Here is a 16,384-nt window from a genome sequence, read left to right on the forward strand (position 1 = left end):
GAGGAGCTCCTCACTTCCCAGTAGGGGCGGCCGGGCAGAAGCGCCCCTCACCTCCCGGACGGGGCGGCTGGCCGGGCGGGGGGCTGACCCCCCACCTCCCTCCCGGACAGGGCGGCTGGCCGGGCAGAGGGGCTCCTCACTTCCCAGTAGGGGCGGCCGGGCAGAGGCGCCCCTCACTTCCCCGACGGGGCGGCTGGCCCGGCGGGGGGCTGACCCCCCCACCTCCCTCCCGGAGGGGGCGGCTGGCCGGGCAGAGGGGCTCCTCACTTCCCGGTAGGGGCGGCCGGGCAGAGGCGCCCCTCACCTCCCGGACAGGGCGGCTGGCCGGGCAGGGGGCTGATCCCCCCACCTCCCTCCCGGACGGGGCGGCTGGCCGGGCGGGGGGCTGACCCCCCCACCTCCCTCCCGGACGGGGCGGCTGGCCGGGCGGGGGGCTGACCCCCCCCACCTCCCTCCCGGACGGGGCGGCTGGCCGGGCGGGGGGCTGACCCCCCACCTCCCTCCCGGATGGGGCGGCTGGCCGGGCGGGGGGCTGACCCCCCCACCTCCCTCCCGGACGGGGCGGCTGGCCGGGCAGAGGGGCTCCTCACTTCCCAGAAGGGGCGGCCGGGCAGAGGCGCCCCTCACCTCCCGGATGGGGCGGCTGGCCAGGCGGGGGGCTAACCCCCCCACCTCCCTCCCGGACGGGGCGGCTGGCCGGGCCGGGGGCTGACCCCCCCACCTCCCTCCCAGACAGAGCGGCTGGCCGGGCAGAGGGGCTCCTCACTTCCCAGTAGGGGCGGCCGGGCAGAGGCGCCCCCCCCACCTCCTGGACAGGGCGGCTGGCCGGGCAGGGGGCTGATCCCCCCACCTCCCTCCCGGACAGGGCGGCTGGCCGGGTGGGGGGCTGACCCCCCCCACCTCCCTCCCGGATGGGGCGGCTGGCCGGGAGGGGGGCTGACCCCCCCACCTCCCTCCTGGACGGGGCGGCTGGCCGGGCAGAGGGGCTCCTCACTTCCCAGTAGGGGCGGCCGGGCAGAGGCACCCCTCGCCTCCCAGACGGTGCGGCTGGCCAGGCGGGGGGCTGACCCCCCCACCTCCCTCCCGGACGAGGCGGCTGGCCGGGCGGGGGGCTGACCCCCCCACCTCCCTCCCAGACGAGGAGGGAGGACGCTCCTCACTTCTCAGACGGGGTGGCTGCCGGGCGGAGGGGCTCCTCACTTCTCAGACGGGGCGGTTGCCAGGCAGAGGGTCTCCTCACTTCTCAGACAGGGCGGCCGGGCAGAGACACTCCTCACATCCCGGACGGGGCGGCAGGGCAGAGGTGCTCCCCACATCTCAGACGATGGGCGGCCGGGCAGAGACGCTCCTCACTTCCCAGATGTGATGGCGGCCGGGAAGAGGCGCTCCTCACTTCCTAGATGGGATGGCGGCCGGGCAGAGACGCTCCTCACTTTCCAGACTGGGCAGCCAGGCAGAGGGGCTCCTCACATCCCAGACGATGGGCAGTCAGGCGGAGACGCTCCTCACTTCCCAGACGGGGTGGCTGCCAGGCAGAGGCTGCAATCTCGGCACTTAGGGAGGCCAAGGCAGGCGGCTGGGAGGTGGTTGTAGCGAGCCGAGATCACGCCACTGCACTCCAGCCTGGGCGCCATTGAGCACTGAGTTAACGAGACTCCGTCTGCAATCCCGGCACCTCGGGAGGCCGAGGCTGGCGGATCACTCGCGGTTAGGAGCTGGAGACCAGCCCAGCCGACACATCGAAACCCCGTCTCCACCAAAAAAATACGAAAACCAGTCAGGCGTGGCGGCGCACGCCTGCAATCGCAGGCACTCGGCAGGCTGAGGCAGGAGAATCGGGCAGGGAGGTTGCAGTCTAGAGTTTCACTCTTGTTGCCCAGGCTGGAGTGAGTGGTGCGATCTCGGCTCACCGCAACCTCCGCCTCCCAGGTTCAAGCGATTCTCTGCTTCAGCCTCCCTAGTAGCTGGGATCACAGGTGTGCACCACCACGCCCAGCTAATTTTTTTTTTTATTTTTATTTTTTATTTTTAGTAGAGATGGGGTTGCACCATGTTGGCCAGGCTGGTCTCGAACTCCTGACCTCAGGTGATCCACCCTACTCGGCCTCCTAGAGTCCTGGGATTACAGGCGTGAGCCACTATGCCCTGCCAGAAGTAGAATTCTTATCAACATCTTTCTAGGTTGATAATCAGGTAATCCCTAAAGTTAATACCCTAAAATGCAATTTTTTAGTTTTGATGGAAAATTGATTCTATCCCTTTTTTTTTTTTTTTTTTTGAGGTGGAGTTTTGCTCTTGTTGCCCAGGCTGGAGAGCAATGGCATGATCTCAGCTCACTGCAACCTCTGCCTCCCGGTTCAAGCGATTCTCCTGCCTCAGCCTCCTGAGTAGCTGGGATTACAGGCATGTGCCACCACGCCTGGCTAATTTTGTATTTTTAGTAGAAACGGGGTTTCTCCATGTTGGTCAGACTGTTCTCAAATCCCCAACCTCAGATGATCCACCCGGCTTGGCCTCCCAAATTGCTGGGATTACAGGCGTGAGCCACCATGCCTGGCCGGTTCTATAACTTCTATGATAGAGAATTTTTAAATTATCAAAAAAGCCTGATCTTTCATGCAACACTTTGACCAGTCTTACCCTGTGAGTGTTTTCATCTGCCTTCTCACGCTTTGCATCCACAAGTGAAAGTGCTTCTATTTTTCTATGTATTGTACAGTAAAGATTTTAGAGCTTTCTAGGCCAGGTGTGGTGGCTCGCACCTATAACCCCAGCACTTTTGGAGGCCGAGGTGGGCAGATCACTGAGGCCAGGAGTTTGAGACCAGCCTGGCCAACATGGTGAAACCCTGTGTCTACTAAAAATACAAAAATTAGCCGGGAGTGTTGGCAGGTGCCGTAATCCCAGCTGCTAATAAGGCGGAGGTTGCAGTGAGCTGAGATCGTGCCACTGCACTCCAGCCTGCGTGACAGACAGAGACTCTATCTCAAAAAAAAAAAAAAAAAAAATTTAGATCCTTCTAATAAGATGAAGCCCACTGTGTCAAAAAAAAATCTAAAGATTAGGATATGAAGTCATTCTGACAGATTATACTGTGGAGTATATATCCCTGTTCCTTTCTTCTGAGCCTTATTTTCGTGTTAATAGTTTAAACTACATACTATATGCCAAGAACTTTATATACCTTATCATATTTCATTTTCACAAAATTTTAGGAGGTTGATATTACTCACATTAATTAACAGGCCCAACTTCACAATTTCTAGCAAGAGGAAGAGGTATGCTTTTAATGCAAGTCTGACTCTGCATTCTGTGGCCTAATCTGCAGTCTATGTTGCATCCACATGTTTAAAATGTTCACTGTGAATTATCTTGAGCTATTATTTCTATCTCTAATTATGCCATAATTTAAAAATCAGAATACTTGGGCTCGTGTGAAGAGATGGTGTGCCTAGATGTTTCTTCCTGGCTCAGCGTGAGATATGATTTTGAAAGCAAACGATGTGCTTCATTACATTTTTTAAATCCATTTATCCCAGGTTAATAGCTTAGATGGCCTTTTTTTTTTTTTTTTTTTTTTTTTGAGATGGAGTCTTGCTATGTCGCCCAGGTTGCAGTGCAGTGGCGTGATCTTGGCTTACTGCAACCTCCACCTTCCAGGTTCAAGCGATTCTCCTGCCTCAGCCTCCCAAGTAGCTGGGACTACGGGTACACACCACCATGTCCAGCTGATTTTTGTATTTTTAGTAGAGATGGGGTTTTGCCATGTTGGCCAGGCTGGTCTTGAACTCCTGACCCCAGGTGATCCACCCGCCTCAGCCTCCCAAAGCGCTGGGATTACAGGTCTGAGCCACTGCACCCGGCCAGATGGCCATTTCTCTAATGTAAAATGTGAAGTAGGCCCAATGGAGGGCCCCAAGCCTGTGCCAGAGGTGAGCAGTCTGCAGCCGTGCCCCAACATCCTAACTTCCTTGGTGAAAAATGAGACCACTATTCAGTGTGCTAGCTGTTTACAAGGAGCAATTGGTTAGAAATGACAGTGTACTGAAAGTCTTTTTTTTCCCTCCAATTTTTTACAGGGAAGGTTGGGTGTGGCTCTCCAAGAATACATTTTGGTGGACTCATTGAGGAAGATGATGTGATTCTCCTTGCTGCAGCTCTGCGAATTCAGGTTTGTTCAACATAGCTGTCTGAGAATCTTGAGTTTGAAAGTTTGATTAATAGTTGCTAACATTTTGCAAGTGGTTTCTGTTTACCAGGTACAGTGTTAAACACTTCACACACAGTGTTAGGCCCATTTGATAAGTGAAGAAATGGTGATTTTGAAAAATGAAGTGAGTTGCCTATGATCACATGGCAGTGTGGGGCAGGGACCCATACTGGGGACTGTGTATGTTATCTTGTGCTGTGTAATAAATTATCCCAAAATTTAGCAACTGAAGCAACAAGGCATTTATTATCTCACAGTTTCTTCAAGTCAGAGATTTGGTAGTAGATTAGCAGATTAGGTGATATGTTAGTCCATTCTTGCATTGCTATAAAGAAATACCAGCTACTCAGGAGGCTAAAGCAGGAGGATCGCTTGAACCCAGGAGACAGAGGTTGTGGTGAGCTGAGATTGCACCACTGAACTCCAACCTGGGTGACAGAAGGAGACTGAAAAAAAAAAAAAAAAGAAATACCTGAGACTGGTTAACTTAGAAAGAAAACAGATTTAATTGGCTCACGGTTCTTTTTTTTCCCCTTGGGACAGAGTCTCACTTTGTCACCCAGGCTAGAGTGCAGTGGTGCGATCTTGGCTCACTGCAACCTCCACCTCCTGGGTTTAAGCGATTCTCATGCCTCAGCCTCCTGAGTAGCCGGGACTACAGGCACACACCACCACGCCTGGCTAATTTTTTGTATTTTTAGTAGAGACAGGGTTTCACCATGTTGGCCAGGCTGGTCTCAAACTCCTGGCCTCATGTGATCCACCCGCCTTGGCCTCCCAAAGTGCTGGGATTACAGGCATGAGCCACCGCGCCTGACCTGGCTCACAGTTCTGCAGGCCTTACAGGAAGCATAACACAGGCAACTGCTTCTGGAGAGGCCTCACCAAGCTTCCAAGAATGGCAGAAAGTGAAGGGAAAGCAGGCATCTCACAAGGCGGGAACAGGAGCAGAGAGTGAGGGATGGTGCTATATACTTTTAAATGACCAGATCTCATGAGAACTCATTCATTATCACAAGGACGCTACCAAGGGGGATGATGCTAAACCATCATGAGAAACTAGCCCCTGTGATCCCATCACCTTCCACCAGGCCCCACCTCTAACACTGGGGATTACATTTCAAGATGGGATTTGGGCAGGGACACACATCCAAACTATATCAAATTGTTTGGGCTCAGGATCTCTCATGCATTTGAAGTGAAGATGTCAGCTGGGGCTGCAGTCATCTGAGGTGTTGACTGGGGCTGGAGGATCTGTTTCCAAGATGGCATACTCACATGGCTGTGGGCATGTGTATTTCATTCCTCACTGGCCATCAGCAGGATGCCTTGGTTCCTCATCATGTCCACCTCTCTGTAGGGCTGCTCACAGTGTGGCAGCTAACTTCCCCCAGTATGAGCAATCCAAGGGAGGCAACCAGGAGGAGTCTGCAGTGTGGATGACCTAGGCTCTAACTTCATGTGCCGCCACTTTCTTTTATCCTGTTTGCTAGAAGTAGATCACTAAGTCGAGTTCACATTCAAGAGAAGGAGAATTGTCCTCACTTCTTCAAGACAGGTGTATTAAAGTATTTGGAGGCATTTATTCAAACCACCACCACCTGTGTGACCTAAAGGCGAAGGTCATCAGTGTTCCACCATATAAGCTGAGTGTTCTCATGGTGCTGGAGCCTGCAGCAGTGGTGGCCTCTGGCAGTGATATTTAGTTCATTTCTTTCTTATGTACAGGGTAATACACAATTGAAACTCTTTACCTCAAAATGCGTCATTAGACATTTTTGTAAGGATTATAAGTTACATTTCCATCAAAGCCAAATTTTATTTTTATTTATTTTTATTTCATTTACTTATAATTTATATGCATACATAACACTACTCAGTAGTTCAATTTGCTTGCTCTTTTATACCAACTACAGAAGGATGGTATTTGGAAGCTGGGCATCCAAGCTGATCATTCACGCAGTCCTATATTTTCTTCATTTTTCTTTTCTAAATCGGATGATGAACCTATTCAGTATAAGTTTATCCATGTACATGATGTCTTTTGTGAACACTTAATCTATTTATTTATTTATTTATTTATTTATTTATTTGAGACGGGGTCTCACTGTGTCACCCAGGCTGGAATGCAGTGGCACGATCTCAGCTCACTGCAGCCTCCACCTCCCAGGTTCAAGTGATTCTCCTGCCTCAGCCTCCTGGATAGCTGGGATTACAGGCACATGCCACCACACCCAGCTAATTTTTTTTTTTTTTTTTTTTTTTTGAGACAGAGTTTTGCTCTTGTTGCCCAGGCTGGAGTGTAATGTCGCAATCTCGGCTCACTGCAACCTCCATCTCCCGGGCTCAAGTGATTCTCCTGCCTCAGCCTCCTGAGTAGTTGGGATTACAGGCACATGCCACCACACCCGGCTAATTTTTTGTATTTTTTGAGATGGAGTTTTGCTCTTGTTGCCCAGGCTGGAGTGCAATGGCGCAATCTCGGCTCACTGCAACCTCCACCTCCCGGGTTCAAGTGATTCTCCTGCCTCAGCCTCCCGAGTAGCTGGGATTACAGGTGTGCGCCACCACGCCCAGCTAATTTTGTATTTTTAGTAGAGACGGGGTTTCTCCATGTTGGTCAGGCTGGTCTCGAACTGCCGACCTCAGTTGATCCCGCCTACCTCAGCCTCCCAAAGAGGATTACAGGCGTGAGCCACTGCACTCGGCCTAATTTTTGTATTTTTAATAGAGACAGGGTTTCACCATGTTGCCCAGGCTGGTCTTGAATTCCTGACCTCAAGTGATCTGCCCACCTCAGCCTCCCAAAGTGCTGGGATTACAGGCATGAGCCACCTCACCTGGCCTATTTATTCATTTACTTTTAAAGAGACAGAATCTCAGCTAGGATGGAGTGCAGTGGTGTGATCTTGACTCACTGCAGCCTCAAACTTCTGGGCTCAAACAACCCTCCCACCTCAGCCTCCCGAGTAGCTGGGATTATAGGTGCGCATCACCACACCTGGATTTTTTAATAGTGTATTTTCTCACATTTTCCTGTTTTTCTTTTTTAAATTTAACAAAAACAATGAACATAGTCAGAAGTTCTGGCCTGTGACTTGAAATAACCCTGGATGTACATTTTTAAAAACATTCTCAGATTCATTGCTGTAAGTATGAAGAGCTAATAGTCTGCAAGGGAACTATAGAATTAAGCTGGATCATCGAGTTCATGCGTGCATATTTAAGAAACAGAGCAGCTTCTTTTAATACTATCAAACTCTTCAGTGCGATATTGAATAGTTGTATATCTAACTAGTGGTTTTCACATTTTCCTTTTTAAGAAAAACCTACAAACCTAGTTCCATGTGAATAAAAATATTCCTAATATCCTCCTGGCTTATTGTGCGACTCAATAATCTTGTTTTGTAACATCCACAAACAATATTTCCATGGTTTAAGTGTGTGTTCTGTCAGCTTTTACCATTCTAACATGTTTTCCTCTCTATCCCTGCTGAAGAACATGGTCAGTAGTGGAAGGAGATGGCTTCGTGAACAGCAGCACAGGCGGTGGAGACTTCACTGCTTGAAACTTCAGCCTCTCTCCCCTGTGCCAAGGTAACACTGGTGTTTTATTTACACTGATGTCAGCTCAGCACAGTGCCTTAGCCCTAGTTAGTCATGGGGGAGAAGCACAACTCATGGTACTGTGGTTTTGATGGTAGATAAGTTTCTCTATTCATTAAATTGCCACCCTATTTTCTCTGTTGTAAATTCTCCAAAATTAAATCATAATGAATGTATTACTGTGTTCTGTCAATTCTAAGAAGGCATATTTTTTAATTTCAATGATGTTTTCTATATTAAATGGCAGTTTTTTAATGATTTTTTAAAATTAATTTATATTAATTTAATTTCAATAATGTTTCCTATATTTAATGGCAATGTTCCCCCCCCCCCTTTTTTTTTTTGAGATGGAGTCTTGCTCTGTTGCCCAGGCTAGGGTGCAATGGCAAGATCTCTGCTCACTGCAACCTCTACCTCCCAGGTTCAAGCGATTCTCCTGCCTCAGCCTCCCGGGTAGCTGAGATTACAGGTGCACGCCACCACACCCAGCTAATTTTTGTATTTTTAGTAGAGATGGGGGTTTCACCATTTTGGCCAGGCCGGTCTCAAACTCCTGACCTCAGGTGATCTGCCCACCTCGGCCTCCCAAAGTGCTGGGATTACAGGTGTGAGCGACCACGCCTGGCCTGGCAGTGGTTTTTCTTCTTAGTGGTCCATGAAGTAATGGTTTTAAATTTGACAAAATATGGTAATGTAATATTTGGAATATGCTTTTCAATGTCAGAAATGCCCAACACATATATATCCGCCTGGTGTTAAGGGCCATATAGGTTTCTACTCTGGGGATAAAGGACCGCCCAAACCAAACATTATTCCACGTGGGAACTGAGCTCAGCTTTCTTCAGAACGATCTGATAGAATAGTCTGTGCTCGTCAAGGTGGATATTTTCCTCAGAGTGCTCTCTGATGAGGTCTGAGCTACATATTCTATCTATAAATTTGTTAATATAAACTATAGGTCATAGTCTCAGCTTGTGGTTTAGAATGATTGGGTAGGGATGATGTCTGAATCAGACAGCTGCATTTTCCAGCCTGATGATGAGTCATCTGTGTCTGTCCCACTCCAAGGAATTGGCCCCACCCCCATTATCCAGGTGTGCATAATACTAGGTGTGCATCCCCAGGTAATCTCATCCAGCAACGTTGGAATGCACACAGTGCCGAGGAGATAAAATCCCTCTAGTAACTGACACTTTATTTATTTCTTTTTTTTTTTTCTTTTTTTTTTTTTTTTGAGACAGAGTCTTGCTCTGGTCTTGGACTCTTTACCTCAGGTGTTCCACCTGCCTCGGCCTACCAAAGTGCTGGGATTACAAGCATGAGCCACCGCACCGGGGCTGACTCATTTTTTACCTGATAACCAGTTGCTTTATAGAATTGAACTCCGTTTCCTTGGGCAGTCAGATGAACACCCTGGTTCAGTTCTACCCACTAGGAGGGTGTGACCCTCCTGGACATGTTTTCATTCCTGCAATAGACGAAACATCTCAGTTATGCTCTCTGTTCATTAATTATGTAAGTTGCAATGAGGAATGTTATTCTTTGTAATATCATCCCTGGCCTTGTGCAATCTGTTTCATAAAATATCTTATTTTAGAGTTATTTTTGTTGTTATAAGACCTTAGATTTTAAAAGTAAATCAATAATTTCTACTTACAAAGTGCTAAAAAAGATTAAGATAGATTCCACCAAATTGTGTACCAAAGTTTCAAAGTAAATTCTTCTTGTTAAATAATTAAATCATTTTCTCCCCCAAGAAGAATTTACTTTGAAATCATTGATTTCTAGACCCACTGGGCAAAGAGAAGCAGGCTGAGTAGTTTATAAATCACCCCAAAAATCAGATGGTGTCTCTATGACTAGCTAGTAAAGAGAAAACCTTACAGGTGTTTGTTTTGTTTTGTTTTTGAGACAGAGCCTTGCTCTGTTGCCCAGGCTGGAGTGCAGTGGCTTCATCTCTGCTCATTGTAACCTTCACTTCCTGAGTTCAAGTGAGGACATCTGGCTAATTTTTGTATTTTTAGTAGAGACAGGGTTTCACCATGTTGGCCAGGCTGGTCTTGAACTCCTGACCTCAAGTGATCTGCCCTCCTGTGCTCCCAAAGTGCTGGGCTTACAGGCATGAGCCACCATGCCAGGCCTGTTTTGTTTGCTTGTTTGTTTTTTGAGACAGTCTCATTCTGTTGCCCAGGCTGGAGTGCAGTGGTGCGATCTCAGCTCACCTCAACCTCCACCTCCCAGGTTCAAGTGATTGTCCTGCCTCGGCCTCCCGAGTAGCTGGGACTACAGGTGCCACCACCACACCTGGCTAATTTGTTTGTATTTTTAGTAGAGACGGGATTTTGCTATGTTGGCCAGGCTGGTCTCAAACTCATGGACTCAAGTGATCCTCCCGCCTTGGCCTCCCAAAGTGCTGGGATTACAGGCGTGAGCCTCTGCAGCCTGCCAAAAGCTTACACATTGTTCAAGATTAAGCTCTTCAATTTAGGAGATTCTGGGAATAGAGAGACAGAAAAAAACTATGGCCAGGAAGGCAAAACAAAGTAGGAGGCTAGAAAGGAAAGGTCGGATAGGTGGAGGCCTGGAAAGGAATACTCAGCGGTACTTGGGGGGGTAACCTGAACTCCTAGTTTCTCTGGTGCCCTTTGGAGAAGTCTGGGTGGAGGTGTGTTTGCTGTTGCCTCTTACCCCCGGGTCAGGCCCCTACAGGATCCTGGAGGAGAGTCTAGGGTGGTCTGAACACTGAGGGTAGATTGCCTGCAGTAGCTACAGAAACAGTCAGGGCCAAGGGGCTGACTAAAGTCCACTGAGGGGGTTGATCTGCCCACCGCAAGGAGGCAGACCGCAACAAAAATAAGTGTTCTGGGGTGAGTGAAGGAATAGCTGTCCTCTCTGATGCAACCTTTAAGGGTAGTCCCCCGCCGCGTGGTCTCCCGGGGTTAGTCTTGCTGCTGGGGGAACAGGTGTGCCTTCCATCGCTCACTCTCAGACACACGAAGGGCCTGACTGCCCAGCAAAGAAATGACTGAGCACATGAGCCCCAGAGGAAAGAGTCCAGCATTACACATGCTGGTATCCAGACCACTCCTGTAAGACAAGCAGTGGTGGCCAGTAAAATAGAAGAGTTCAGTTACGTGCCCAATGACTCTCTGGAGTTCCTACAATTTCCTGTCTGAACTTGGGCTCAGGGCACTAGGTCCTTTTACCGACAGTTATGTAATTAATAAAACATTTTGAAATATGATTTTAGACTGTAAATAGAGAGGGGGAAGTGTGGACACAGATAAAACGAAATAGCATTTCCACATTTTTTCTTTTTTTTTTGTACTTAATCTCTAATGTGATAGTAATGTTCACATTTTTGAATAGCCAAGAGAAACATGTGGCCAGCCCGATCGGAGATTATTATGCAATGACCCTCTATTCATCGCTAATGAATACCATGATGGCCCATACAGAGCATTTTGCTCTGTAGTCGAATCACACTTGCAGGAGGGTTTTGGACACATTATAATATACAGTTCTTGTCTGTATGCCATAGGTGTTATACTTCCACCTGGACACAATTCTAGATCTTTGTGAGTTTTTTGGAGTTGCATTTCTAAAATGATGCACCATTTTCTCATACACGTTAATTATTAGCAGTTGTGCTTATTACTGCCTGGGAGAAAGGACCCCAAAGTAATTGCATTGATTTCATTGTTGGCGTGATGTGTGGCTGTTTTCACTCCAGTTGTGACCACCTAAGCTGAGAAGCCTTTTCTCTCTTTCATATTGTCTTTCCCCTCAGTGACATTGAGATTTCAAGAGGACAAACTCCAAAAGCTGTGGATGTCCTTGCCAAGGAGATTGGATTGCTTGCAGATGAAATTGAAATCTATGGCAAAAGCAAAGCCAAAGTACGTTTGTCCGTGCTAGAAAGGTTAAAGGATCAAGCAGATGGAAAATACGTCTTAGTTGCTGGGTAAGACACCATCTAACATCTACTTGATCAAGCAGACATATTTACAAAACTCTTCCCTATTTATCTCTCTCCTCGTACCCCTCAATCCATCCTATTCTCACATTTGACATTTCGTCCATTTCATTTGGCATTTCTTTATTTGGTGTGAGATAAGTTTTTATTTTCAGTGCAGAGCAAATTAGTCAACTCTACAAAATATAAAGTCAAACAAGTTGCAGTGCTTTATCTTTTGTTTCTCATATTATGTTGATATTACCCCTGCTCCCCCTTGGCTTTTTGAATTTCATTTTTCATTATAAAAATCAAAATAGGAATTGAAAGTAAAATATTTTGAACTGAGCAGTTTGTTTTGTGCATTCTACTTGAAATATTTTCGTGGAAAAGGTACAGATAATCATATGAAACATGTTTTCCTGTTAATATCCTTGATCTTACTTATATATTCACATTTCAAAAGCTCATTATTTCCCTTTTTCTGCATTTCAAAACTAATGTTGGGCCATTTTCATTTGTGTTGGTTATTTTATAAAAGACAAATTCATAGTTTTTGTGAAAAGGAGTGTTTGCCTTTTTCTCCTTCTTTTTAAAAAAAGAAGTACATTCACTAGCTGAAAAGATGATAGAAAGCAAGGGATTTCAAATATTTATTCAGTGTGACCTGAGAGAACATCATGAGACCATATAAATTCCTTTGCTGCCTTGAAATTTCATTTCAGTGACTATTGCTTATGATGTATACAAAGCTTCAGGCACAAAACCTATTTGTCAGACAGAGACATTTCTTGTAATTGGAATTGACTCCTAGGTAACTTTGTTTTTACGTATTTAATTATTAATGTAAGTGCTTTTTTCTTTATTTCTTTTTCTGGTTATAAAAACAATGTAGTTTCATTGTAGACATATTCTAAAAATTCAGAAAACAGAAGTGAAAAAGTAAAACATCCCAAACCCAAGCACTCAGAGGAAACAACTGTTGACCTGCGAGGACTGTTTTGACGCTGATAGAGTCTCTCAGCCATGAGGTCACACTCACATGCTATTGTGTAAGCAACCGATTATTCAAGCATATGTGGCATACTGAGCTCCATGTGAGTGAATATTGAGCTATGTCACCATTTTTCATGACAGCATAACATTCCATCACTCACATCCCAGATTCTTTTTTTTTTTTTTTTTTTGAGACAGAGTCTTGCTCTGTTGCCAAGACTGGAGTGCAGTGGTGTGATCTCAGCTCACTGCAAACTCTGCCTCCCGGGTTCAAGCGATTCTCCTGCCTCAGCCTCCCGAGTAGCTGGGATTACAGGCATGTGCCACCATGCCCAGCTAATTTTTGTATTTTTAGTCGAGATGGGGTTTCACCATGTTGGCCAGGCTTTTCTCGAACTCCTGACCTCAAGTGATCCACCCACCTTGGCATCCCAAAATGCTGGGATTACAGGCGTGAGCCACCGCACCTGGCCACATCCCAGATTCTTAAACGTGTTGGGGAAGCAGGGGCTGGGGAAGTAGCAAAATGCCCAGGATGAGGGTGGAGATCCCATCTTACACATCTTCTGGCACCTCTAGTTCCATCAATAAGTGCTACCCTGGTAGTTCTGAGTGTTTCTAATTGTCCAAGTGCACTGATGCAGAAAAATAATTTGAACATAGAATAGGGATGTTCCACAACTTACTTGACCAATTTTCTATTGATGGGCAATTAAAGTGTTCCCAATTTTTGCCATTTTAAACTGCTAGAATTAACAACCTTGGGCATGTGGATTTGTGCATCTGTTTAATTATCTCCTTAGGAAAAATCCCCGGAAGTGAGTTCAATTATTTATAACTACAAATAAAGCAAAAATATTATCCAAAACAGGCCAAGCGCGGTGGCTCACACCTGTAATCCCAGCTCTTTGGGAGGCCGAGGCAGGTGGATCACAAGGTCAGGAGATCGAGACCATCCTGGCTAACATGGTGAAACCCCGTCTCTACTAAAAATACAAAAAAATTAGCCAGGCGTGGTGGCAGGCACCTGTAGTCCCAGCTACTCAGGAGGCTGAGGCAGGAGAATGGCGTGAACCTGGGAGGTGGAGCTTGCGGTGAGCCAAGATCGCACCACTGCACTCCAGCCTAGGTGACACAACAAGGCTGTCTCAAAAAAAAAAAAAAAAAAAAAAAAAAAAATCACCTCTTTAATGATATAGTGATTTCTTCAAATCCCTTTTCCCTCCTCCTGTCCCACTTTCCTGTCCTCCTGTTTCTCCTTCTCTTTGTGTAGATTTTCTTTTTTTTTTTTTTGAGACGAAGTCACCGAGGCTGGAGTGCACTGGTGCGATTTTGGCTCGCTGCAATCTCCGACCCCTGGGTTCAAGCAATTCTTGTGCCTCAGCTTCCCAAGTAGCTGGGATTCCAGGCATGCACCCCCACGCCTGGCTAACTATTTTTGTATTTTTATAGAGACGGGGTTTCGCCACATTAGCCAGGCTGGCCTTGAACTCCTGGCCTCAAGTGGTCCGCCCGCGTCCTCCTCCCAAAGTGCTAGGATTACAGGTGTGAGCCATCATGCCCAGCTTCTGTAGCTTTTTTGTAAGAGGGACAGACAGCCAGGGCCTCTCTGAATCCCTCAGCAGTTGGCATTGTAAGGAATTCATCCTTTGCTCCACACCTTGGTTGCCTGTGGCTTCACCCTTCTCCCTCAGGCTTCCAGGCTCACTGCAGTTAGATTCCTGAGCCCCTTTCCAACCTAGAACCCCAAACTTAATGTCCCCATAATCGAGTGTGGGAAAGTTCCTGGCTGAGGGGAGGGGTTGGCTCCACCTGCAGGCACCCTCTGGGCCCAAACCCTGCAAGGAGCTGCCTCTGGTTAGATTGGCTCCGGGGTCTCTGAGTTTAGGGCACAGTTTAGTCAGGGTTGTTTTATGGCAGTATGTTTGATGCATATTTGTCTGCAATTAATAAACAAACTCTTGGCCATTAAGACCTTGAAAAAGCATTTGGTTTGTGAAATTGGTTCCTTTCTTCCAGACTTCAGGTGATCTTGGTAGGTGGGTTTGCAGGCTTTCTCACCCTGTTCAGATAGGAACACTTAAGGAAAACTTGGTAGGATGTGTTGTCTGTTTATGAAGGAAGAATCCTGCAGCAGATTTTCTTATCCAGTCCCTGTGCTTTACTCCATTTTGGGCTTGTCAATAAAATCAGAAATCCAGATATGGATGGCTCTGACCTTAGCTTGGAACACAAAACTGATACTTCTAAAACAAAGCTGTGATGATACTGTTGTCAGGTTCCTTACTTGTAGACAAAGCTGGGCCTCCAGCCTCATGCTGGAGAATGCTAGCTAGCACGACTGCCTGGGGTTACAGCCAATGCGGTCCATGGCCAGTAGAACATTTCTCCACGCTGGCTTTTTGCTAGCATTAATATGTATAATCAAGCTGAAATTGGCCTGCCATGTTGTAAATAGAAAAGAAGACTAAAGATGAATTTTCAAGAACAGATTAAACACCAAGGGATCAACAATTCTTTTTCTGAAATTCTAAGTTGCTTTACCTAACAAAGACCTTTGAAGGAACAAAAATTAAATGGCCTGTCTCTTTTTTTTTTAACTACAGTGGAAAAAAATAACCGTGCTGGTAAGATTACGATATATGTATGCATTTGTGGCACAGCTTGAAGATTTTTAGGAAATAGCCACACTGGATTCTATAAGGGAAGAATGAACAGCCCCTTCTCCCCAACACAACAAATGATATATTTTTTAGGGCTATAAACTGTCATCAGTATCTAATCCTTTAATAGCTGAATATTGATATCAGTTTAGATCACAGGCAACTATTTTATCGATAGCCTAAAGTGGGCCTGGCATGACGGGTTGTGCCTATAACCCAATTACTCTGGAGACTGAGGTGGGTGGATCACTTGAGGCCAGGAGTTCAAGACCAGCCTGAGCTGCATAGCAAGACCCCATCTTTAAAAAATACAAACAAACAGCAAAAAGCAGCACTGGTTTAAAGCAACATTTGTAATCTAAAGTGAAAAGTCAATTTGAAATAAAAATCATCTTCATATTTTTACATTTGACCAGGTCAAGCGTTAGGGGGAAATGACTGTTATCAAACCATTATATGCACTGTTGCAACTTCTTTAAAAATATAAGTGACCCCTCCATTAAATGGAGAATTATTTCCTTTTTCTAAAAGTCTTTTCTAATTCTGAAAATAATATTAGCTTATTGTAAAAAATTTAACATAAAGTAAAAAGGAGATAACTAGGTCTCTCATAACTCAATATTTTATTTATATATTCATCTTTTTACACATTGAGATCATGCTATAAATATCATTTTTGTCCTGCCTTTTTCTCTGAACACTGTAACATAAATCTTTTTCCATGCTTTAGAAGAATTCAAATACCCAAGTAATTTTTAAATAAAACTAAATAACAATATATTTGTTATTACATATTTTAATTTATATAGAAATGTGATTTAAATATATCAGCAATGGGATTAAAATATAAAACAATGAGATGTTTTAAAATCTTCTATTATTAATAACTCAAATGCAGAACAGATTAATTCTTTTAAAAAGCCATTCTTCAAACTTTAGGATTTCTTATTCAGT

The 16,384-nt window shown here is 46.1% G+C and overlaps 1 protein-coding gene across 8 annotated transcripts in view; it reads left to right on the forward strand.

Moving 5' to 3' along the window:
* The window catches only part of MTHFD1L (methylenetetrahydrofolate dehydrogenase (NADP+ dependent) 1 like), a 240,429-nt gene that overhangs the window by 51,310 nt on the left and 172,735 nt on the right, over positions 1 to 16,384 (forward strand). For all 8 annotated transcript variants that reach the window (XR_010157792.1, XR_010157793.1, XR_010157794.1 and 5 more), the window contains exons 9-11: positions 4,080 to 4,171; positions 7,710 to 7,807; positions 11,607 to 11,780. Coding sequence is in view for 5 of the 8 variants with exons in the window: in XM_024357475.3 (XP_024213243.2) it covers positions 4,080 to 4,171; positions 7,710 to 7,807; positions 11,607 to 11,780 (364 nt within the window). In the remaining 3 variants the exon portion in view is untranslated. The remainder of the gene's footprint in view (positions 1 to 4,079; positions 4,172 to 7,709; positions 7,808 to 11,606; positions 11,781 to 16,384) is intronic.

The sequence above is a fragment of the Pan troglodytes genome, chromosome 5 (assembly GCF_028858775.2).
Source record: "Pan troglodytes isolate AG18354 chromosome 5, NHGRI_mPanTro3-v2.0_pri, whole genome shotgun sequence".
Lineage (NCBI taxonomy): Eukaryota > Metazoa > Chordata > Mammalia > Primates > Hominidae > Pan > Pan troglodytes.